The sequence below is a fragment of the Athene noctua genome, chromosome 15, assembly GCF_965140245.1.
Source record: "Athene noctua chromosome 15, bAthNoc1.hap1.1, whole genome shotgun sequence".
In the NCBI taxonomy this organism is placed as follows: Eukaryota; Metazoa; Chordata; class Aves; order Strigiformes; family Strigidae; genus Athene; species Athene noctua.
In genome coordinates, this window is record NC_134051.1 from 17401854 (window position 1) to 17426332 (window position 24479).

At 38.8% G+C, this 24479-nt stretch overlaps 1 protein-coding gene across 37 annotated transcripts in view; it reads right to left on the reverse strand.

Annotated features, from left to right (window-relative positions):
• The window catches only part of RBFOX1 (RNA binding fox-1 homolog 1), a 957841-nt gene that overhangs the window by 131203 nt on the left and 802159 nt on the right, over window positions 1–24479 (reverse strand). For 34 of the 37 annotated variants that reach the window (XM_074918958.1, XM_074918956.1, XM_074918994.1 and 31 more), the window contains one exon: window positions 16279–16521. In XM_074918958.1, coding sequence (XP_074775059.1) covers window positions 16279–16521 — 243 coding nt within the window. Of the gene's footprint in view, window positions 1–16278; window positions 16522–20809; window positions 20921–24479 lie in introns of those variants that run through there. The other 3 variants (XM_074918992.1, XM_074918988.1, XM_074918985.1) reach the window with 3 other exon arrangements.

Consider the following 24479-nt stretch of genomic DNA (forward strand, 5'->3'; position numbering starts at 1 on the left):
GGGAAAAAGACTATCTCTCAGTCTAGACATTTAGGCTCTGGACAGCCAGCTTCTGAAATCTTTTTTTGTCACAGATTTGCCTCTGGCAGGTTATTTTAAACTACTTGTACCCTACTTCCTCCTCTGCAAAAGGGGAACAAAACAATAAATGTAAGTCAGCAAAATCTCACAAAATAGTCATGAGGATGAAATCGATCTTTTCATGAGATGCTGGGAGGGGATCGTCCTCCAAACTCAACAAGAAAGAAATAATTATGCGAGATTAAAGCAGTAACATCCCATTTCAGAAATATCTCAGTCTCATAGTACTCCCAAACCTAAAGAACTTCTGAATATGAAGAAACACCTTTATCATTTGAGCCTGTAAGCTCTCTTATCTCAAAGTGCTTTCTACTACCCTATGAGTGGTAGGAAATGTGATTCAACTTCCCTTATACAAGGAATCATCACCTGGTCACATGTCAGAAATGTTAGAGAAAACAAAGAAAGGTCGCCTTGCATTCAAAATCAGGTTAGAGCAGCCCTGTAATGCACCAATACATTACCTTGTGCCCTCGCAAGCTGCTCCTAATATAAACCCCTCAGTCCCTCAGCTGCACCAAAGCAGACAACACATTCTGGTCCTAAGGCAGTAACACAGCATGTCATACATCCTCCTACAGTCACTGTGACATCTCTATGAGGAAAAAAAAAAAAAACAAACCACACTGTAAGATTTCCTAACATTAGTTACATCTCCGTGACAAGGTAATTCATCAGCACCAACAAGCTTGTACGGTGCAACACTGAGCCCCCATGTTATATTCCTGCAGCATTAACATCAGCTTCGGGTATCTTGTGTATTTTCCACTCAGCCTTTACTATACAGGAGAGTGGACGGTGAACTCATGACTACAAAGCTGAGACTGAAGCAAATGAAGAATAAAAACTTCTTCAAGCCCTTACAGCACTCAAAGGCCTTTCTCTTTGTGCTAAAATTGACCTAAACATGCAACTAAAGTGTTATTTTCACAAACCTAATCAGAAGAAGGTACAAAGGTATTTTAGCAAATTTGAGAGCAACAGATTTGTCACCTGGACACTATTCAATTTTGCCAGAAATCCCACCTGTAAATAATGTAAATAACAATTAGCATGAAATATCTGTGCTTACTGAAAACTGCTGAACAAACACAGCATTTGTTTAGGAGGGCAAGGTGTTGCAAAGTGTCCCCTAAGGATTCGTATTTCCAACCAAATCTCAGAGATTTCCTAGTTAATTCCCATTTCTCCACCTGGAAAGTATGATCAAGAACAATTCCTTGTAGTAAATGCAGAGTTTGTTGCAGGGGCAACAAACTTAGAGAAACAGCACCAGGCAGCCTCATGCCTCTCTTTTAAGTCCCAGCAGCAAGACCATATACCTGAGGGCACGCAGCTTTCCGGATGAGAGCGGAGTATGCTTGCAATGCTCGTTAAACCATGAATTGTAAAATAAATTCAGGTCTAGTCTCAACTCAAATGATTACCTGATACCTGTGGAATGACTACACCACACATGCAGGAACCTTCCTGTGAGTGTCTCGTGCAACAATGAGTAACTCTATGCTGCACAGAAACGTCCGTTACTCGTAACGAAGGCAAAGTTAGACATTCTTCACGGAAGAAAACAGACGCAAACACAAAAATTGAATATTCAGGAATACGAGCCTCCTTCCTTCTGACTGAAGGCTAAAGGCTCAAAAGCACAGGAAACAGTAAATTCAATCAAAATAAAAAATACCAGGCTCCTAAATTATGCTAGCTAGCTGGTTCTAAACTTAGCAGGTCTAAGCGATCAGTGTCTGAAATACGTCAAATCAGCATGTCGAATCAATAATTCAATTAATTAGAAAGCTACTCAAATTTGGGCCAATGCATTAGGAGTGTTTAGGTTAAGGAAACTGGAGACACTGAGACTAGATTCAGTTTGCTACCTGAGAAGATTGTCTGTAGAGATATTAGACAGCTGGTGGTACTAGAAAGCAATTTTATATAGTGGGTGGCCAAGGCATGGATGATTAGTAGGGCCACCACGTTTCTCAGTGAGAAATGTGACATACAAAATGGCTTAATTTTACCACAGACAAGACTTGCTACACATGCACAGTTAGCATTACTCACATCATCTACATCAAGCACATAGTGAGTGTATGCTGCATTTCTAGGCACGTGTATTATTATAGTTTAATTGGGAATCTTAATTTTGAAAACCTCCAAATACCCCAATTCCTCAAACTACATCTGGATGAAAGTTCTGGCAGAAAAATTAGATGCATTGGGCTAAGGTGAACACATGGGAGCCTGAGCTCTAGTGAATTTGCTGTTCTGAAAGTAGATATTTGAAAAAAATCAAAACACCACCCACTCCGTCCCTCCCCAAAAGAAGCCAAACCACACCTGTGTTGAAAACAGAAGTATCTCTCGGTGTAACAACAACGGTAAAAAGAGAGGAACCTTGCTCTTTCCATTAGAAAGTGCAGAACAGAATCAGTGATTCAAACGCTTTGATTGAACATGTTTTGTCTATAAAACACATTAAAATCTTTGGAAAGTTGGCTTTGCCGTACATGTAAAAAGAGAAGTAACACGAGAAATGGCTGCAAGTTTCTTTCAAGAGCGAACAGAGAGATAAAAGGAATGGATCTGCAACACTTTCAACTCGGTGGGGAAAAAAAAAAAAAAAAAAAGAGGGAGTCGAGCTCAAAAATGAGAGGAAGAAAGTTCTAAAATTGGAAATGCTTGCTGGAGACAGGAAGAAGCCAATAGCAACATTTTATGCTGGTGTGAAAGTGCTTTTATTGCATGCGTGAGCCATTTCACAAGTACACATACTGCCAGTCTGTACGGTAACTTCAGCAGTTTTACAATGAGTGGAGCCTGCAGTGCTCCAAAGTGTTAGAACTACCCGTATATCCTCAAGATTACCTCCCAGACAAAAGTTAAATAGCCCAAATGGTAACCAGTATTGGGTATCTTTGCGCACACCAGCGGGTACTGACATTTCAGCGCAAGCCTGATGTTTCAGTTCATGTGTACGACTCCACTAAAATGTCACCCATCAGCTTGTGGTAACGGAAAAATCTCATAATGAAGGTGTATTCAAACACAACTACCCAGCAGCTCTGCATAAACTCAGGGCAGGGAACTACACAGGTAACAATAACTTTTGTAATTGTCCTATTTGATTATTATGAACACCAGTACGTTAGAAATGATTCAGCAGCTACCTTAGAAACATGTTCAGTCATTCAACTTTTAAATTTTTGATTTTGTAAATCAGAAAGAGATATTAAAACCCCAGGAATTTAAGGAAGCTTCCTCAAAAACTCCCTAATTGTAAAGTATTTTAAGCTCATCACTTTAAGGGATTACGGTCAAAGAAAAGACCTTCAATTTGCTTAAAATCTACCTTTTATTCTGTTTTTTATTTCTCTTTTCTAGCCTTTACTTTTTAACACCACCCACTATTTTTTTTTTGTCCCCAAACACACTGTCAAAACTTCAAAATGTTCAAAAGGTATTAAAAAGAGAAAAAAGTGACATTCACATATAAACAATGAAGCTCCACTATTTCTGCTGCTCCAGGTTAGGACAATTTGCTGCCTGTCCCTGCTAGTTTTTTTTTGTTTTGTTTTGTGTTTTTTTGTTGTTGGTTTTATTTTTTTTTTTTTAAGAAAAAATAAATAAATTAAGAGTTTATGTATAAGAACAAGGAAATACAAATATTCAGAGGTGAAACCTGGCATCTGTTGCATTACATTCGATAACACTGTACTTGAAAACTACGCAAGAAAGGAAATGAAGGGGTGGGAACGTGTCCACAAGAAACCGTATTTCTCAGCACAAGTATTTCCATACACCTAAAACGAAAAGAATAAGGACTCTGAGCAAACAGGCAACAGAACTGCTACATTTGCAAGTAAATGCAAATGTTAAAAGCAAACTTCCTTAGCCTAAACTATTAATTTTTCCTTGATGTAAGTGAAAAAGACTCAGAATTTCTTTTTGAACAGTTTCATGTTAAGATTAATACTTTTAAATATTTTAAGTAAATCGACAGTTTGTAGCTATATTTTGTCCATAAATCTCTTTAAATAAAGGCAGCAATAACATTTTCTGTAATATGAACATATTACAAAATATATCACATCATTATGAATAAGCCAAATTAAGAGCCCCGGCATTATCGTAACTTGAAAATAGTAAATTCACCGTTTCCATTCAGTTTTGTAGACATCTCTCATCTCACACATTATTTGATTATAAGGCACAAGATCTTTTAAGAACTGAAACGACGGCCACAGAAGCTTCATCTGCAAACACTAATTAGCACAGACTCCCTCAGATCTTTCTGGCTAGCTGGGTGCTCATGCCTGCAGTATGCTGCAGTGTTGGTACACATATTGTTTTCAAATCAAATATTTAGATACTATTCTGGAACAGCTGGAACTTACGTGAATCCTTATTAAATTAAATAGTTGACATCTTTTGACACACTTTTTATAACGGCAACAAAAAAAAAAAACACAGGCAGAGAAAAGACTTGATGATGGTGATCATGCTTTCCTCTTTTGATTGAATCAGAATGCATTCTGCTGCTCTTTTATTTTTATTTTTTCTTTTCTAAATCAGAGAATAAGAGAAAAGTATTTTAATTACAATCCAAAGCAAAAAAGCACAGCAAGAGAAACCCTCCTTTCTTATTTTTCAAGGTATGTGGAAGCTGGGAGGCGGTGCCAGTCTGTTACAGGATATGCAGTCAGTCAATATCTAAAGATTGAGATGGCCTCAATGGCAAACAAACTTTGAAATCCTCTGTTCCATCAACAGAGAGTTTCATGATCTTGGTCTACAGCACCTGGAGGTGTTATTAGTCCTTGTGGCAGAGGCTGATGAGAAGCTGCCACACAGGCAATCTTTAATCCCCTCCTCCTCCTCATCCTCCTCACAAGCATCTTTACAGAACCAATTGCTGCAGCTGTGAAGACCCTGAAGACTACTGACACATTCTCCTGCCATTCCGAGAGGGGTTTTAAACGGGCATCGCAGAATTTGAGTACCGGGGTAAGACTCTGACTGTAGCTCTGAGGCAGCTCCCAGAAAGGGAAGAGCTCAGTTCTTCAGTGGGTGAGATTTAAAGAGGTCTCCGCTGGAAAAGCAAATGCAGAAAGCCCCTTTAAGCGAGAGTAGTAGATGACCTGAGGGGTCTCTCTTAGAAAGCTGTTGAGAAGCTTTTCTAAATCAAAAAAAGGCAGCAGAGTATGCTGAGACGGCAACACAACTGTGTGGGATACCACCCATCTAGAACCGGCAAGATGCAGTGATCTAGATACACAAATACCAGAGCATTCATCTATGTTCTTCATATCAACTATATATTCCCTCCTGAAAAATAGATATTGTCTCCATGCTACATTAAAATCAATAGTATCTGGCTTTGTAATTCCTATCGGGGGGAAAACATGAGAGTAAACTCCCAGATGATTTTGGAATGAGCACAAAATGGGAAGAAACTGGAAGCAGAGACAAAGCTGGCATATTGAATAATAACCAAAGGAAAACCAGAGGAAGAGTATAAAAAAATGAATAAAGTGTTGTAAAGACGAAGAGGAAGACAAAAAAAACCCCTAAAATGCACCCAAATATGAAAAGCAGGCAAGACGCAAGCAAAAGGAGAGGGAGGTTTTGCATTTAAGTAAGTCCTTTTCAAAAAATTAGCAATTGTTTTATATACAGATATAAAAACTTGTCAATAGATTAGGAAATATTTACCCTCTGTCCCTGCAGCGCCAACAAAGTAACTAAAAGTTCACCTTTAATCATGTAAGTAAAAAAACACAAAGCACATGGCAACTACTCACAGCTCAAAAAAACCCTCCAATAAGATCAGGTTTTACTCGAATCAGCTCACACTATCTTTTTTTTTGAAATTAACAGCTACTCACGTATCAACATGAAAAAACCCTCCGTTTTATCCAGAGCAACTAAGTGGGTTTCACATCAAGAGAAACAGAACAGGGGGGTTGCTTTTGCTGTGGGAGAACAGCATGTAACAGTTTGGTCGAGGCATTCTACTGTAAATGCATATTTTAATAAATTAGTTATCAAATGTGTACACTCTTTAAATAGCGTCTAGCTACAAGATGCAACTGTAAAGTATAAACTCTCTTAACTGGGAACAAAACCTGTGACAGCAAGAGTAAATATAGTTTTAACAGTACTTGAATTTTTAAAATCAAGATACTGCTCTGTGCATGTATTATTGGTGTTATAAATAAATTGTAATATATTTTAAAGCATTTTGATTTTAATAAAAAGAGAAAAGCATAGTAATAATAAGAAATAGTTTTCTTTAAACAGGAACGTTCATATTCAAATCTGAAAATTATATATGGAGGAGTTCAGATTCACTAAGGCAGTTATCTTGTGTTCCTACTAATAACCGTTACCTGCAGCTTGCAGCACAAAGGTATGAATGCTTTCAGAACCCAAGTCCATCTCCTGTAGACTAATGGTGCGAATGGACCTCCTAGCTGCATTCTCATCCAGCAAAACCAGGACAGACAACAACCCATGATTCTGGTCTTCCTCAAATCGCAGCATCTTGACAGTAGTAGATTACTACTTCCATGTCACGCTTTTGTAAAAAAAAAAACCAATTGCCATATATATGCAGGATTAATTCAAGACAGAACAAAACCAAGTTCCTCTCTTGTCCCTTCATCTGGAATTTCTACAATTAATTAATAAATTATTGGCCATTTACTGTCTAGATCTGTGCAATTTAAAATGACCACCCAAATTTTTCTGCATAGCACATTAAGACCAAATGGAGCATGACGTGCGTGCTGGACTGTTCTCTCGGGCTAATTTCTTTTCTGGTAAAGTCTGAAAGGAAGAACTTCTACCCCTTTCCTGAATGCATATCTAGTTAATAACAAAATTGTCCTCTGTCTACTCCTGCCTGTGATGTTTCACCCTGTCACATCATTGGTAGACAATAAAGCAGCTTCAAACTTACAGATGCATTCACCTGCTCGCAGGTTAAGCCAAGACAGATCGACGTGCCTCAGTACTGTCTTTCTAATACTGATGGATAGAAAAGTTGAAGGTTTGGATCAAGTCACTCTTTCATACTGACCCTAGAAAGGGAACAGCTTAAGCAGGGAGAAGTGGTAAGGAAGCCCACACATGAGTAACATTTAATTAAAGTAATTCTGTGGGTAGGTAGGTGGGTGTGCGGGAAAGCTGAAGAGACAGATGTGTGGGAGAGGAATGGAAACTTGAGAGTATAAACAGGATTTGGAAAAAATATTTTCAGGCTTGGCTTGGGGGGTAATAAACCACTAAGCCACCCTTAGCTGAGACCCACGTGTAATCACGCAGGAGAGTAAGTTTAGCTCTTGTATAACCCTGGGCAAAGACTGTCACATTAACAGGAATTCAGCCTTACGATTTAAGAAGAAAGGAAGTCTCTACCTGAATGATCTTCGATAGCTTTTAACTACAAACCTGGCCGGTTTTCCATCTACCTGTGCTACCTGACCGTTCTGGCCTCTCTAATGGAGAGCCAGTTGCTTCCAAGCAAGGACCTAGGGATGGTGCTGGTTCACCGAGAAGTTACAAACATGTTCTCCTCACGCCACTGCAGAAAGCACTCCCAGCAATGTACAAATTTATACGGAAATTACAAAAAGTTGGTGCAGGGAGGAATGGATAACTTCTGATAAAGTTGCAAACCACTAACTACCATTTGCATGCCAATTAAAAGAGAATGGAAAACATCATTAGTCTTACCTAACCTAGCACGGCCACTCCTGAATTTAGTGAAAATGAGAGCTAATTTTCACCACGAAAAAATCCTCCCCCCATAAGGATCAATTTTAATTACCATGTTACAATGTGAAGCAAAGATGCAGAAGGTCAAAGTCGTAATTAGCTATTTCATCATACCAAGATCCCCTTTGAAATTTATGCTCAGTTTATTCAGCAAAATGTGCAACAAAGGTTTTTCTCAATACAACAGAACCTGAAGTACAGCCAAAGCATTTGGATGCCATGGCTACTTAGACTACATGGAAAAGAAGAAAAAGTCAGTAATGCGACATGTAAAAGGATTGGTGTGGAGAAAAAAAGAGCCCGAGAGACAATAAAAAACCCCCAATATTGTTAACTCTTTCAGGGCCAAGCAGGGAGAAAATTTTAAATTGATCAATTGGTCAATTAAACTTGGCAGATCAGGAGTTGTAGTGTTTTTTAGAAGAACCATTTCAAGTTGGAGTAATATGGCTGTATCTCTGACTGACACTGGGATTCAAAAGACTTCTGCAATGTTTTGTGCTTTAAATCTGCTTTAGAGTTGGCTGGAACTACCTGTTCAAGGGATCTAAGAACTGTCAGTCTGCGACGCAGTGAACATTCAGGGGGTTATTCGGAGGCATTCGGCTACTTAATTTGAATAAACATCACTAGAGATGACACAGCGTAATTGCCCTCTTTATCCCTGGGTGGGGTTTTTTGTTTTGGGCAAGGAGCTTCAGCCTTATTACTTCACCAATTTCAGGCACTCAAAAATCATGAGAGGAAGTTAAAATCACAATATCTCAAAAAAAAAAACAAACCCCCACCAAATAACCAACCCCAGAATATTCGTCTTTATGATTCAATATCACATTTGCAAATCAAAAGGAAAAAGACGCTGAGGTGATACCTATATCACAAGGAGCGGTTACTGAGATTTCAGAAGAACACCAGACGTGCTGATAGGTGGCACAATTAGCTGGCAGCGTAGCAGCTGCTCTCCTCACATCGGACACCCACTCACAGAATGACAAGCACTTTATGGGAGCAAAGGCTAAGTTAACTCAGCAACACGGGGCGGAGGAAAAAAAGAAAAAAAAAAAAAAAAGTGGTTATCTTCTTATCAAGCAAAACAACTAAGTATACGAACAGGCACTTTATAAACAGTCTCACAGAAACCAGTTGGTTTAAGGTTCTGTGTATCCTTGAGAAGAAGCTATTTTAGAGCATGCACCGACACATACAGCTGCTCAAGTGAGCAGTATGTTCCCGCTATTCCTTAGCACAGGCAAAGGAATACACATGGGGTACGGTTACAAAGTTTACACGCAGGGTTCTCTGCAAGGCAGCCTTTCAGAAGTAATAATGCCTATGATCACAAGTCATTACCGTGCCTCACCAAACTAGCGCAGCATTATGTTATCTATTTGGGATGTCAGTTTTGATCTCTTCACTCTAGAGTAAGAGCTGGACCAGGCTGCATGCTTCTGCAGCTCCTGAAGCACTCAGGGTCTTGAAAAAAAAAAAAAAAAAAAAAGCTCCTTGAAAATTTTTCTTCAAGTAGCAGTCGGGACCAAATACAATAGGTAATATAAATGAAATAGCATGCTGATACAACAGCCTATGCCAGCAGGGTATGATTTAGATGAATAAACACTGCTGTAACTATTGTTAAAGCATCATCAAACATCTTAGCAAACTGGTGGCTAACATCTATCGACCAAAAATATGGAACTGAAATAGAACAAAAAATGGGTCATTGATAGAGGTTGGGACTAAAAAATATCCATGGGGAAATCTGACTTGCAAGGCAGGTGAAGAGAGGGAGCACAGTGCCACTATTTAAAGAAATGATTGACGTGGTTATCTGCACGGCATGCTCTCCAGACAGAACTATGCACAGAGGCAAGCCAGTCAACTTTTTCTTCCCAAGCCACAAGAGGCAGTTCCAGGATCCACGTTCCAGGTGCACTGCGAAAACGTACTAGGCAAAAGCAGAGACAAGAACGCCAGCTGCGCTCAGCAGCACTGAGAAGTGTCCCACTCACTACGCGTATACTTGGTGTGCTGGATTTTGACGCAGTTTACCTCAAGGCTAACAAGCACAACCACAGTTACGTGATGAACCAGCAAACTGTCTTTTAAACATCTCTACTTCAGCGTTGTAAGAACAACCGACAGACACATGTAAACCAAGTAGGATATAGCGCACTGTTTAATATGGAATAGAATTTCTTGAAACAGCTAACGTATCCCATACCCTCAAGGGGATGGACAGACCAGGAATAAAATAGGAGAGAAGGAGGATAAGAACTAAGCATCAGGGAGAAAAGAAAGCAAAAAAACCCATCACTTATACCAATAACTTACGTAAAGAACAGAGCAGGAAAAAGAGCTATCATAATAAGAAACAGTAATATGCAGCAGAGAACTGTAGTAACAATCTACCCGCCTGCAGGCTTAGACAAGGAATTTAAACACTTCACTATAAATGCTTGCTACTGTCAAGATTTCTTAGCCAAATTAAAAAATGCAATAGAGAAATCAGTACCAAAAAAAAAAAAAAAAAATTTAAAAAAAATTCCAAGGTTGTATATCTTTCCGTTCCCCGTAACAACTAAGTTCAACACGGTAAATAATTTTTCAGTACGGAGTATCACTAAGCCTTCCTACATCCTAAGATGAAGAGATAGTTTCTGCAACACGACTGAAAAATGCACAAACCTGGACATCATTAACACCAAGAAAAGCAATCATCCAACTCACAAAACATTAGAGTTCAAACAACATACAAAATTTTAAGGAAAAGCAAGGCAACTATAACAGACGTCTAATATCTAATATATCAATTATTTTCACACAGAAGAGCATCACGTTCAGTGGCTGCCACAGGAAGAATTCCGGTAGTAACCAAGCTGAAATTTAGTCGTAACGATGAAGTTACGCGAAAAGCACCTCATCATCTTCACCGAGCAGAGACAGCCCCCACCTGGGCACCACTTCTAGAGGTCTCCAGCAGTGCCGCGTCCCCTAATGCCACGCTGAGTATCGACTCAGAGCCACCTGAGGCAGAGAAGCGCCATGCACTGAACCACCAACACCCCTCCAAATGCATTTTTCCTTGACGACCCCTGTCCAAGCACAGAACTTATCCCATCCAAGCACAGAACTTATCCCATCCAAGCACAGAACTTATCAAGGCTTTTCAACTTGTCAAGCCTGGTGAATTCACAATCCAAGGCAGACAGAGCGCCCAATGACCTCAAGTTTTCTCTAATGCAAAAGCAGGATTACGTTCAGAGCTGAATATTATTTTACATACACACACATACACAAAACACAGAGCATTATTACAAACTCAGGTTTTACCATACCATGATTAGTATAACACAGTTAGAATAGGAAACACTAGAGTTATATTATTCACTCTATTACCTGCTTTCCTGCACACGCCCAGTGGATGCCCTTTGTATTTACATACTTCTCTCCCACTGACATCCACAGAAGTTGTGCATGAAAAACCACTGGCAAGGATTGAACAAGTTTTACTCTCAGAACTATGTATGTACAATATGTAGTATTATATATGTATAAATAGTATTATATAGTATAATATATACGTATATCAGTACACAGGTAAAAGGTGATTTCATATTTCACAAAAGGATCAAACATCTTACTGAAAAATACTTGAAAATATTTAACATAACGCTCAAAACCACTCTGCAAAATCATCAGACATTACTTTTATCATAACTTTGTAATACACTTATCATTGATCCGGCCTTCTTGAAAGAAGCCATTTATTATTTTTCTTAATGACTAAAAGCATGTTTGATGCTATGCAACTCCAAAAGTCTACCAGCACTTAAATAACCCAGTACTGGATGAGTATTGATTATGCATGTACTCAGATGGACTACTTCCTTGATTAAAGTTAAACAAACATATTGATCCAAAAAGATGAAAACCATATTATTCAGAGAAGACTCAAAGTAACTTTTGACAGTGTTTTATTACCTACGGATGATTTTATATTATTTCAGCTAAATCATCCTGTCTTTATTTACTTCTCTTTCGTCTTGTACATTTTCTCCTGTTTCATAGCATCCAAATACAAAGTTAGCAATCCCTATACATACAATCTAAACGTATCTTTTGTCCAAAACTTACCCTAACAAAACAATGTTTTACACTATTTTATCAAAAAAAGAATTGAAAATTTTCACTAGGAAACACACTTTTTGTAAGCACGAGAGCATTACTAATCCTACAGCTTCACTGCTAAATGAACGTCCATTAAATTATGTGTGAAATAGGGAAGCATAACATGCAGAAAAGTAAATTTTTAACAATATCCTAACAGTCCATACTCCTTAATAGCGTTTCTCAAAGTGCTTGTTAGTCAATTTGAGCAAAAGCAAGCAACAAAATATTTTTTCTTAACTGAAAAGAACTTTGGAAATAAACTAAGAGAGAAGCGTAAAGAAAATGGCACGTTTTGTGAAAGAGTAGATGCCCAAGCCAGCTGGAAGTCCACAGAAAGTCAGTGCTACAAATGACAAAAGATACCCAGAGGATTATATTCAGGTATTCTGTGCGCTCTTTGGAGAAGCTCAAGGTGTGAAAGGGTTCGTGCAATGAATGTTTTGCTATAAAAAGTAAAATCCAAGAGGAAAAAAAGGATCCCCTCCTATTAAGTTCTCAACAAAATACTTTTGTTTTAATCAAAGACAAGTATACATTCTCCTCTGATCAGATTTGTCTGCTTTCGTAGCATATAGAAAACACTATATATTCTGTTAAGGCTGAATTAATGACCCACCCCAACTTGAGGTTGGTTTCAAGCACTGCCATCGGGACTCGGTCCTACTTCACACCCACTTTGAATGACCAAAGACAACTTAGGAAACCTCTGCTAGAGCCTACGGATTCTCCTCATAAGGAAATCAAATCTATAGACTTTGTATATTAATAGCACAGAATTGCAAACCTGTAATAAAACTGGAGATGGGAATTTTGTACAATTTGCAGCAAATGGGGATACTGAAAGCAGTTCCAGCTGGGCTGGGATCACACTGTGTGCTGCAGTAAAGGATTCAAGAGAAGGTGCATGGAGCCTTTTTATTTTTATCTTTATCATTTATATCTTTATTGGGGTTTGGGTCGCACTAGATCCAATGTGAGCTCTAACTTCAGTGTACGATTCTTTCAGACAAAAAGAAACTGGGACACACAAAGGAGGTCTGTGTATGTGTCCAGCTTGAGCGGATTAAGTCCTTCATGGATGAGGTTAAGTCACTTCTGGTACCAGTTCTACAAATTAGGTAATTGCCCTGCAGCTTATTTGCTTCATATTTCAAAATGTTTTGATCCTTTTTAGCGCTATACCCAGGTTCACATGTACATAAATATACATGTGAATAAGAAAATTCAAACACTGATCTTGCCCCCAGTAGCTTGTCAAATCTACTTTAACCACAAGAGTATCCTTTTGTGAAGGATTAATCGATTATTCTTCTCTATATTGGAACCTACCAAAAAAATGCCACGATGTCCCCACATCAATTCCACTTACAAGTCTTTCAGACTGGAAACCAGCTATTCAGAAAGCGAGCAGAAACTGGAAAGAAACTTTTTTTTTTTTTTTTTTTTCCCTTCAACAATAAAGAACACATGGAGTTACGGTGTTGACACAGCGCTATTGAAGCTGTGGTTCATAATAAAAACTTACATTATTAAACCTTTTGAGAGATGTACACAGCTGGACCCTCATAATATTACAAAGCCCATGTCAAATCTGTCTGGGATCCATCTGCATATACCTGTTCATAATGTCTCTACAGCGTATTAAGTGCAATGCTAACAAGACACACCATAACAGATTTTTAGATCTAGGTACCCATAATTAAACTGTGCAAACAATATCCGACTGTAAATTTGTAAAACTAACTGGTGAGTAGTATGTTAAATGTCAAGGCTGCTTTGAACAATGTAGATCCATAGAGATACACCACCAGACTTGTATTTTCAATGCATTGTTCGCCAGGGAGGGATAATATCCACAACTTTCAGTATAACGTTGCAATTTAGAAAAAAAAATAAAAATATATCCTTTTGAAGAAACTAAGCAAAACAAAACTTTCTCAAAAATACCCTAAAGTCAAAAGTAGGGAAAACTAATTCTTTATAAACAGCATGGGAGCTACTTCAAAAAGTTATGTGCATTCCTCTGTAAGAAAGGAAACAGGAAGGCAAGAAAAGGATCATTAATAAAAAGAACAAATAGACTATAGTCACCAAATACAAAAGGTTAGTGGAATTGAAGTGTTTTATCCTTCAGAGAATGGAAATTCACTCCAAGTGGAACCAGAAGGGAGAAAGCGTACGACAGGTAAAATATAAGTTGGATATTAGGAAGGCAAAAAAAATGAAATAAGAAGAGCAGAGAGCAAAGGATACAAAAACAAATAACAATAAAGCCTATTAGTATATCAGAAGAAGGAAACGTTCAAGGGAATCATTGGATTTGCTAGAGCTGGGATTGAATAGAGCACTCGAAGAAGATAAGGGCATTGCAGACAATCCAAATTATTTCTTTTCATCAGCCTTTGCCATGGAAAATGGAAAAACGCATACCTGACTTTTCTGATAAAGAGACTAACACTTCTTCAAACCGAAAAATCAAAAAGGGGTGAGGAAACACAATGAATTGAAAGCAATAAATGATGAGGGATGAGTTCCTGTCCCACTCACATTGACAGGTGTTTACCATTGATTTTAGCACTGACAGTCTTTTACTTCAGAGCTGAATGGCAAAGAGACCAAGAGTTATAAAATACAAAAAGCCTGAGCTGGGCATCACAGTGGACTGTTGAGTGTGCATCAGTGGTCAAAAGAGCAAGCAGAATGGTAGAATGTAAAAAGAATGAGATAAGGACAGTTGGAAACACTATATTTTCAGTAAATATCCAATCTCTTCTGGACTATTCAGCTTAGGGTTCTTGCTCGGAAGAAATGACAGTGGCATATGACAAGAGTTTGACAACAATCAACAATAATTATGGAAAGAAATTAAAAAAGCTGGAAGGAACTCTAGGACGTAAATTTAGCAAAGAGATGAGTAAGAGGAGACACTGTACAGCTGCGAAACTGACTATGAGATTTGTACTATGAGGATGCTTTTCAACTTCAACTTTCTCATACTACTAGAGCCAAGGGCCAGTCGGGGCAATAAAATGTTAACAGGTCAAAAATTAAAAGGACTGAAACATTTTACTTTATAAACCACAAAACTGTGTAATTAATTCATAACGATACCTCCATGATAATAGCAAGGAATTTTTTTTTTTTTTTTTTTTTTTGTACTTTTGATGTTGCTTTTCTTTCTTGTTCGTACCCATAGAATTCAATCCGTGCCAGGGTGATAACCATAAATTGTCAGAACTCATGCAGCTTTTTTAAGGCTGGGTATATGCCAGGGGAGTTAAGGGGGAGGTAAGATGAGGTAAGGAGCACGGTTGCGGCCAGGATGAGGACAACTAGAAGAGATGTTTCAAGTGCACGCTCAAACTGCAGTGTGCTGTCTGTTCCACACTAGATCCCACACACGTACTGCAGGTGGTTGATGGCCCAGAAATCAGCCAGCTGTTGTCATGGGATATATTGGATCCCAATCGAGAATTAAGACAGAAGCACTAAACTATCGATGTGTGAAGTCTGTGACTAAAATTATAACGTAGGTCCATCCAAGCAGTCTCTTGCATAATTCATGACACTTCAGAACTTCATATATAAATCAAATAGAAGGAAAGTCTATCATTTCTGCTCTGTTGAGCACAGATCCACACACAACTTGGGTAACGGCTGCACAAACAAGCTCTCTAGAAAATAAAGTATTACAGACGTGCTCCTCACAACCCTCATTCACACAGTTCTGCAAGTAATTTCAGGACAGTATCATTCAATTATCACTTCTATCGAGAACTACTCCTAAGTGTCAAAAATACAGAGGTCATTAAAAATAACAAAATGAGCCTGGTTTGGGTTTATTTTTGGGGTTTTTTTTGTGTTTTTTGTTTTTTTTTTGTTTTTTTTTCCTCCACAAATGAATGCTTACAAACAATCTTTGCCAATGTTTTCCCATATTGGACTTAGTCAAACTTTATTATATGATTCACGTGCTTGCTATTAATTATTTTGTCTGTCTAATACTGTAGAAACGGAAAACTACAGATTCTCCAAAGCTCCCACACTTACTAAGAGGCTCCAAGTGTCGCAAAATTATATTTTCCGAGTTCAACAATAAACTTTGACCGACTTTCAGCCTTGAAATGGTAATTCTAACGCAAATGATGTGCAAAATTATTAAATGGAACGGAAGAATAAACGTTATCAACAAACAGACATGCAACTCGAAACGTACTGCTTTCGAAATAGCTGTAACCTTGGACTTACTGTGGCTGTGCCGGAGACAGTTTGTGCATTTGTGTCAGCTGCACTCTGTTCGGAGTGTGTCTGAGCAGGAGGGTACATGTTTAACGTGTGCTCTGGAACTGTGGTTTGGCCTGTGTAGTCTGGAGCTGGATGAGGATGCGGGGCTGTGTATTCTGCAGGGATACCGTTCTGAGGTGGAGCAAACTGGGCTGAGGCATAAGGCTGTGCCATTGTGTCAGGAGGTGCTGTAGCTTCCTGATTACCCTGTAAAATCAAAGGAAAAAAAAGAAAAGAAAAAAAAGAAATGTGGCATGAGATAAAATAAGCGGTGATCCTGCACACGTAACACAGAAAGTGATGACAGGGTTCTGCTGAGGTTGGTGGCCTGAAAAGGCTGAAATGGCTGTTTCTTGAGGAGAAAACATCTTATTTGAATTAAATCCGTTTTGCTAACCTTATTAAATCTTATTATAATTGGACAAACAAATCTGCTGTTCTGTGGATAATTGAAGACTGTTCTTTAACTGGGAAAGGTCAGAGAAATCTACCTGAACTAATGCTTCAACTCAGACAACGAAGAGGGATAAAGCTCAGTTTATTCCAAAGGCTGGAGATCAACTGCAGACACAGAGCTCTGATGGGGTTAGCCCGTGCTCTGTGACCCGCTCTGCCCTACCACTTGCAGAACACAACATACACAACCTACACACAGAGCAGGATTTGGGCGCGTACTGTTAACATAACCATATGTTGAAAAGATTTATATGAAATAATGCTCTATGAGATATTCAGAAATACTTTGAGGTACACTACCACTGAGCAACTGCATGCCACAAATACAAAACAAAACAAAACCAAACCGAAACACCCAAGACCCAATCAAAATATTCAACACTCAAATCTAAAAATGTTATCATTTCAAAATCTTACGTTCACATAAAAGAAAAATTCTGTTATAGGCTGTCAATGAAATAGATGTAAGAACTTTAAAGGCTTTACATTTGAAGACAATAGTATTTCATTTCCGTATTACAATAAGCCTATACAATTAAAAACAAATGCCCTCATCGCTTTATAGCTAGACCCAACTTTATGATTGCTATAATAAAGGATAGCCAAGCACGTTAATTTATCAGTTAGAGACTTTTGACTAAATGCTCTGCTCCTACCAAACAGTCATAATTCTAGGGGAGGAAGCGTACAGAACCATCTTTCAGAACCTACAGAAAAGTTGTCCCAAACATGGATGTCATCATGATGATGACACAGCGTTAGAAGCCATTAATACAGTGACGATCCCGCACTCAGACGAGCTGATTTACAAGGTAAAATTATCCTTCTAAATATCAAGTAATGTAAAAATGAGTATTTCAGTAAAACTTGAGTTTTAAAAATACTCCGTCATTCTCCCGCCAAAGCATGTGCAAGTACCCGCACAGGACTACCGTAGGGATTTTGCTTGTTTGTACTCATCGGTCCTTGATTTCCTCGTTTCCAAATAGGCTGGATGAATAAAAGCACTTTGTGCTTCAGGACATTGCCAGCCAAGTTCAACTAATCCAGAGTTGAAAGTTCTCTGACCTGAAGTGGTCCAAAACTCAGATGGTTTTAAGAATTTGCAAAATCACAGCGCAGGAATAAGCGCTGGTACGTGGCAGGCTTGGAAAGGAAAATTAAATTTTCCTTTGTAAAAGGCATTCAGTGTGTCCTAAAAAATTTAAAACTTTCTATCAGCAATCAAAGCCTCCCTAATTTTAATCCCATCTTTGCTACTATTTCAGTGTATGGCTTTGAGCAAGTAAGTTTATGTTGCTTCATTTAACCAGTTTTAAAATGAAAACAGTGACGTTTACCTCCTTCACAGGGTTAAGTCACTGAGTCTCATTTGCATCCATCCACAGTCACTCCAAGGTTAACGCCGCACTGAAACTGGACTGTTTAAATTTCAGTGGAGGTTAAAAACTCTTGTAAATGTATATTTGTATACTCATAATAAAATGGCAAGGTCCCTTTCTTATGTCTTTGGCCTGATATTTTCACTATTTAAAAAAAAAAAAATCCAGATGAATTAAAAACCAGCAATGACTAGATTATACCAGAGACATTTATTAAGTGTTAAAGAAGTCTTTTTTTTTTTTCTTTTTTTTTTTTCTTTTTTTTAAACTTGTGTGGGATGCAGATGACCTTACATTTTTTAATCAACTCTTTCAGGAAGGACTTCAGCAAGTGGTAAGAATGAACAACAGCAAAACGAACTTCTGCCTGTGTAAGCATTTTCACTGGGCTGGCTTTGAAACCCAGTAGCTGGTTACTGCTGCTCCTTAAGCTATTCCTTGATGTCAGATGCTAAACACGGCATTAGAGTCAGCAGCTGTTAAAAAAGAACAATAATGGCAACAAAGGGACCAAGGGCTAATGTCCAGGTGCATTTGATCTAAAGGTTTTTATACTACCTCAGGTCCTAAACCAGATGTTGCTGAGACCCCCACTGTTTCTCATTAACGTTGACAGCAGTTCCATGAGACCCTAATTAATATTCAAAGCATTCACACTTAGTGCTAACTACAGCTAATATTTAATTAAGAGGGTTGAACTTTTATATTATTTTTCACCAGCAACTCCAAACGATTCACTTTTTAGATTTATCATAAAATGGCAAACTGCACTGGCAATTCCAGCACCTTCGTGTTGCTGAGACTCTTCCACCTCTTTCACTAGACTTGTTAAGCAGAGGTCTGGATCACTTATTTATAACTGAGACCCCCATTAATAGGTAAACAATGAAAGGTCACGGGTTTGTTTGTCCTTTTTTTCTTTTTTTTTTTTTTTAATATAACTTCTACATATTCAGGGATTTACAGCCTTGCCGTTAAACAAACAAACAAACAAACAAACCCCACCATGCTTAGAATAGAAAACTGGCATGCAAGATTATCAATCCGGGCATTATGTTTTCATTAAATTATGGGGAGGGAACAACACTAAAGAAATTATACTTGCGCACCCTACTGTAGGCCATAAATTTAAAAGGACAGCGACAATAAATCTGAGTTGTTCATCTCTTAAAATCATTGTCTGGTGTGGCCTTTCCTAGCCTTTACAATTAGTGTGAATTTGTCAGTCACAATTAATTCAACAGACACAGTATTACAATGTTGTATAAAAGCAGGTAGGTATAAACACGTTCTTTACTACTTACATGGTATCAGGCCAATATAATATATTCGTAACAGAATGCGAATTTACATCAAGAACAATGTAGTGTCAACTAACAGGCATTTGTATAAACGTGTGGTTGATGGAAACCCCGGACTACACAACAGTTAGATGTATCTGAATACATTTTAAAGAACAAAACTTATTTAAATATAAACACCTAAAATATCCCTTTATTGTGCTCTTTAAAATACAGTGAACTAAAATGAATAAAGGAAATAATAAATGTAATGCATTAAGTTGAAAATATGAAATGGAAATATTGATCCTAAATCAGCCTCTGAACTCGGGTATTAGAGTAATCTCAAAACTGTGGATGACAGTACACAGACAGCCCTTAATACAATCCAGGCATGAGAAGCTAAACAGGAGTTGCCCCTTCAGACTCAGTTCCAAGTATCTTTAAGATTAAATGACCCCTTAATGCTCACGTTGTGCATGGTTTTTAATAAAGTAGTTGTTGGCAACAGAAAGAAGAACAAAGGATGGCAGACAGTCAGGCTCTGCTAAATGTTCTGGCTTGAGTTTTAATGAAAACCACATTTCAACTGAAAAATATGCTTTACGTGGCAGTGTATAAAATCAAATTTATTGCTTGCTGGTTAACTGTTGAACTCTAAAGAACAAAAAAAAAAAAAAAAAGCAAAAGCATTCTGATGATGTAGGTAAGAGAAGTTGCTCCTATTCCATATATATTACTCCATTTGAAGAAAAGCTTAGAATTTAAAATGCTCCTAGTATCTCAGATCTCAACGTGCCTTTTCAGCATCTTCTGCTCTGAAAGGATTCATTATTAAGAAATGCATGAAAAGTGTCAAAACATAATAAAGCAAGCTTGTTATGTTTGTACACAAAAGACAGAGCACAGAAAACATTGCTTATGCAGTGTTCCTTTTTAAAAACACATTTGCAGCATAAAAATGCATTCAGTGAAAACCTTTCTGCTTGCCTGCATTTTAAAGTCTAAGAGTTTATTGTTTGTTTCACTCTTATTTTCTCCCTGGTGCATTCTGTTTCTTTGGTGAAGAGATATTTCACATTTAGAGAAAGCCTCTCGTGCTGTAGTTAAATGAGCCAAACTGCATCATCTCCTTAGGGCACGGAAACAAAGAAGAAAAATCCAACATGACTCTGTAAACCTGCTGTTTGTAAGAACGGCTCGGTTAGATCTACCAAGCACAGCAGAGATACATAATCACTGCCATAGTTTGCCCTCCTTCAGACTTAAGCAACCCAACGTGTTAGAAGTCTTGCATGCAGGGGTGCAGCTTGTTATAAGAAATGCCCTGGCTTGACTAAAATCAAGGGTTTCAAGGGAAAATAAAAGTGAAAATACCTGCTGTACCATCCTGCTCCCTTTATTCTCCATAAATTGAGCAGCTGCTCTAGTCCCAGGCCATGCAGCATCTGCCCAAAGCAAGCATCAATTATGGACGGGGGGCGTGTGAGCGATGTAATGTGTGCATGAGTGTGGATGATAGGGGTGTTGAAGGAGGGGGAGCTAATGCAAGGCTTACTGACCTCCCTCTCAACATCTGACTGCTCCCAAAACCTAATCCAGATGGGACGCCTTCAGTTTGCTGGGCCTCGCCCCATCAATCACAGCAGGCCACTCCTCTGTCTCCTGCTACTAGTCATAGACTGCACCACTGAGCAGATGATTGCACACAGAAGAAGAAAAAACACAGCTTGACTGCATTAATAGCTGTTTAAAAAACATTAGAAATGCTACTACCTAAGTTGGTGGAAGCCGAACGTTTTTGTTTTCAAAATTAAAACGCCCGCCTTCAAAGTTACTGACCCCTCCAAACTTGCGGCGCTTTGGCTTTTCGATAGCTGCGTTACACAGCGAAGTGTACGTTTCTGTGCCATTAATTCATCCTACATGTGGTAGAGTTAATCCCAATCAGATTTCTATTTTAAAATTGCTGAACTCCACAAGTAAACCATCAATACTGAAGTAGCCTGGTTTAGATTAAATGTACTTTTTATCCTTCCATACAAATGAAATACTGTTTCCTTTTTTTTTTTTTGTTTCATTTCATGACATCCCTCTTGCTTAGCAGAGGAAATATTTCAGAAATGCTTCCAAGGTTTAGTGCTGTGAGGCACTTTAAGCAACTTCACCATTAAAGGAACTTTCCCAGATGCTCTGGAGGTAGTCTTACAGTGATTAAACTTCTAATTAAATCACATAATAAAGAAAAAAAAATAATGTAACAAGATACAGACAGTCCCCCAAAATACACTCTGCTGTGAACTGCCTACAGACGCAAGAATTGAGAAACAGGGCAGTCATATAACATGGGAATTATTCTTACAAATGTTCAGATTCTAAGGGGTGGGCAGAACAGCAGATCTAGAGCTAGTAATTCATCATTAAATTTATATTCCAACTTAAATATATTGGATTTCTTTAAAGTGGCAGTGTAATTCTTCCAGATATGTTGCTGGCACTCCCCAATTAATGATAATAAGAGCATCCACTTCAAGTTTTTCAGAAGGAATCAGACATCCAACCACACTGGACTGATAATCACAACTGACTGACTCCGCAAGCTTTCTCTGTTGTAGCTTAATTATCTGTCCAGGCCACTTGACTCAGATCATTTGCTTCTGCAGTCACACAAAACAAAATCTCCAGCCACCTCTCTTATTTGGAAGGTTCAGTACAGAGTCAAATGCAGATTTCATTTAAAACCCAAACTCGTTCCAAAAGAAGGGTATCCTCGAAAGTAAGAAAGATAACGCAATTTTATTTTTTTTTTTTTCTCAGATAGCACAGGGAAAAAAGAATAGTAAATAAGCAAAAGAGAATTCCTTTACTACCTTGGCAAGAAAGTGCCATCTCTTTACTCCCATTACAGAGACACATTTACCTTTGCTCCTCTTTACACATAACATACTGCATTCCAGTAAAAGCCTGTGCTCTACTGCTACATATATATTGGAAAATGACATGTTCATTTCGTGTCAGTGCCTCAAGTATGAAACAGATAACGAAACATCCTAACGCCCTTCCTAAGTAGGGAGGTTATATACATTTACTTATATTTAACAGAAGGCTGCAAACAACGTACCAAAAGCTAAGTCCTAGTCTGAATTCCTGCCTGCATTCAAGGCCACAGAGCATTATGGATGTAGAGGGCATAGAATCATAAAATCCCAGGCTGGAAGGGACCTCAAGGATCATCTGATCCAACCTTTCTTGGCAAAAGCACGGTCTAGACAAGATGGCCCAGCACCCTGTCCAGCCAAATCTTAAAACTCTCCAATGTTGGGGAATCCTCCACTTCCCTTGGGAGATCATTCCATTGGCTGATTGTTCACATGGTGAAAAATTTTCCTCTTGTGTCCAATCAGACTCTCCCCAGGAGTCACTTGTACCTATCACCGCCCAACTTTTCCATGTGACTCCTTATAAAAAGGGAGTCCCCATCTTCTTTGTAGCCACCCTTTAAATACAGGGACACGGTGACAAGGTCTCCCCTCAGCCTTCTCTTCTCACGGCTGAACAAACCCAGGTCTCTCAGCCTTTCCTCACACGGCTTCCCAGCCCCTTGATCATCTTTGTGGCCCTCCTCTGGACCCTCTCCAGCCTGGCCACAGCATTTTTATATAGCGGGGACCAAAACTGAACATGGTGCTCCAGGTGTGGCCTGACAAGCGCTGAGCAGAGTGGGATAATGACTTCTTTATCTCTGCTGCTGATGCCCGTGTTGATGCAACCCAGCATCCCGTTGACTTTCTTTGCTGCTGCAGCACCTTGTTCACTCATGTTGACCTTATTGTCCACCGGGACCCCCAGGTCCCTTTCCACAGAGCTGCTCCCCAGCCAGGTAGAACCCTGCCTGTGCTGCACTCCCGGATGATTTTTTCCCAGGTGCAAAACTTTTACGCTCGGCCTTGTTAAACTTGATTCTTGAATAAGATTCCTGTCAGCCCACTCTTCCAGCCCAGCCAGATCTTCCTGCAGGGTGGCTCTCCCTTCCCCACCCAGTTTGGTATCATCAGGAAAATTCATCAGGGTGCACTTGATCCCACCGCCCAGATCACTTACGAAGATACTGAACAGCGTTGGGCCCAGTGTAGATCCCTGGGGGACCCCACTTGTGACAGGTTACCAGTCTGAAAAGGAGCTACATCCAACCACCCTCTGGGCGCAGCCTGGCAGACAGTTCCTCACCCATCGCACAGACCACTTGTCTAGACAGTTTGATGCAAACAAAGAAAGCATTCCCTTTGACACCTTCATTCTTTCCAGCTGTCACTGCTGAAACTTTCTACCACGTTTATGATGGTGTGATTTATTACACTAGTTTTCCTTGTCCTAGACAACAAATCTTTCCGCTGCTATTTCCAATCACCCAAATGGACATGACTCTGTCACACTGACTTGTTTTGCTTCTAACAGTGCCAAGACTTTTTCTTGAGTCTCCTGACTGTCCCTCACTTTCTCCAATTCTGACTCTTAGATATTTTATACAAGTCTTTTCAAATGCAGCTCAACCTTCTATTCCCTCAACCAAAGTTTTCTTTTTTTAAATACATGGAAAGATTTTTACATCACATTTTGAAAACACAAATCGCCAAAAGTGCCTGCAGGTCCATATAGCAAGAGAATCCGGAGCATTCAGAAGGTCTATCTTCAATTAATTTTCACAATGAGAACTGATTCTTAAAACATTTCAAAAGAAAGGTATAAAAGGAGCTCGTCCTTTCCCATGAGGCAGTATAGGAAAGTACACCTAATCCTATTTTACACCTTAACTGGAGCATACTGAAGAAGATGATGCAGCATCCTTATACTCAAATAGAAGAATAAAAAAAAAAAAAAAAAAGGATTGGATTGTCAATGTACAAGGCACATAAAAAGCTGCCTAGAGTGCTGGCCTTTAAAGAGAGCAGCAGTCAACAGTTAGAAATCTGTCAGTCAGCTACGAGTTCCATACCTTGGCATCAAGAGCAGGTCCAAAACTGTTGGACATCTTCATAAAAGACTTCAA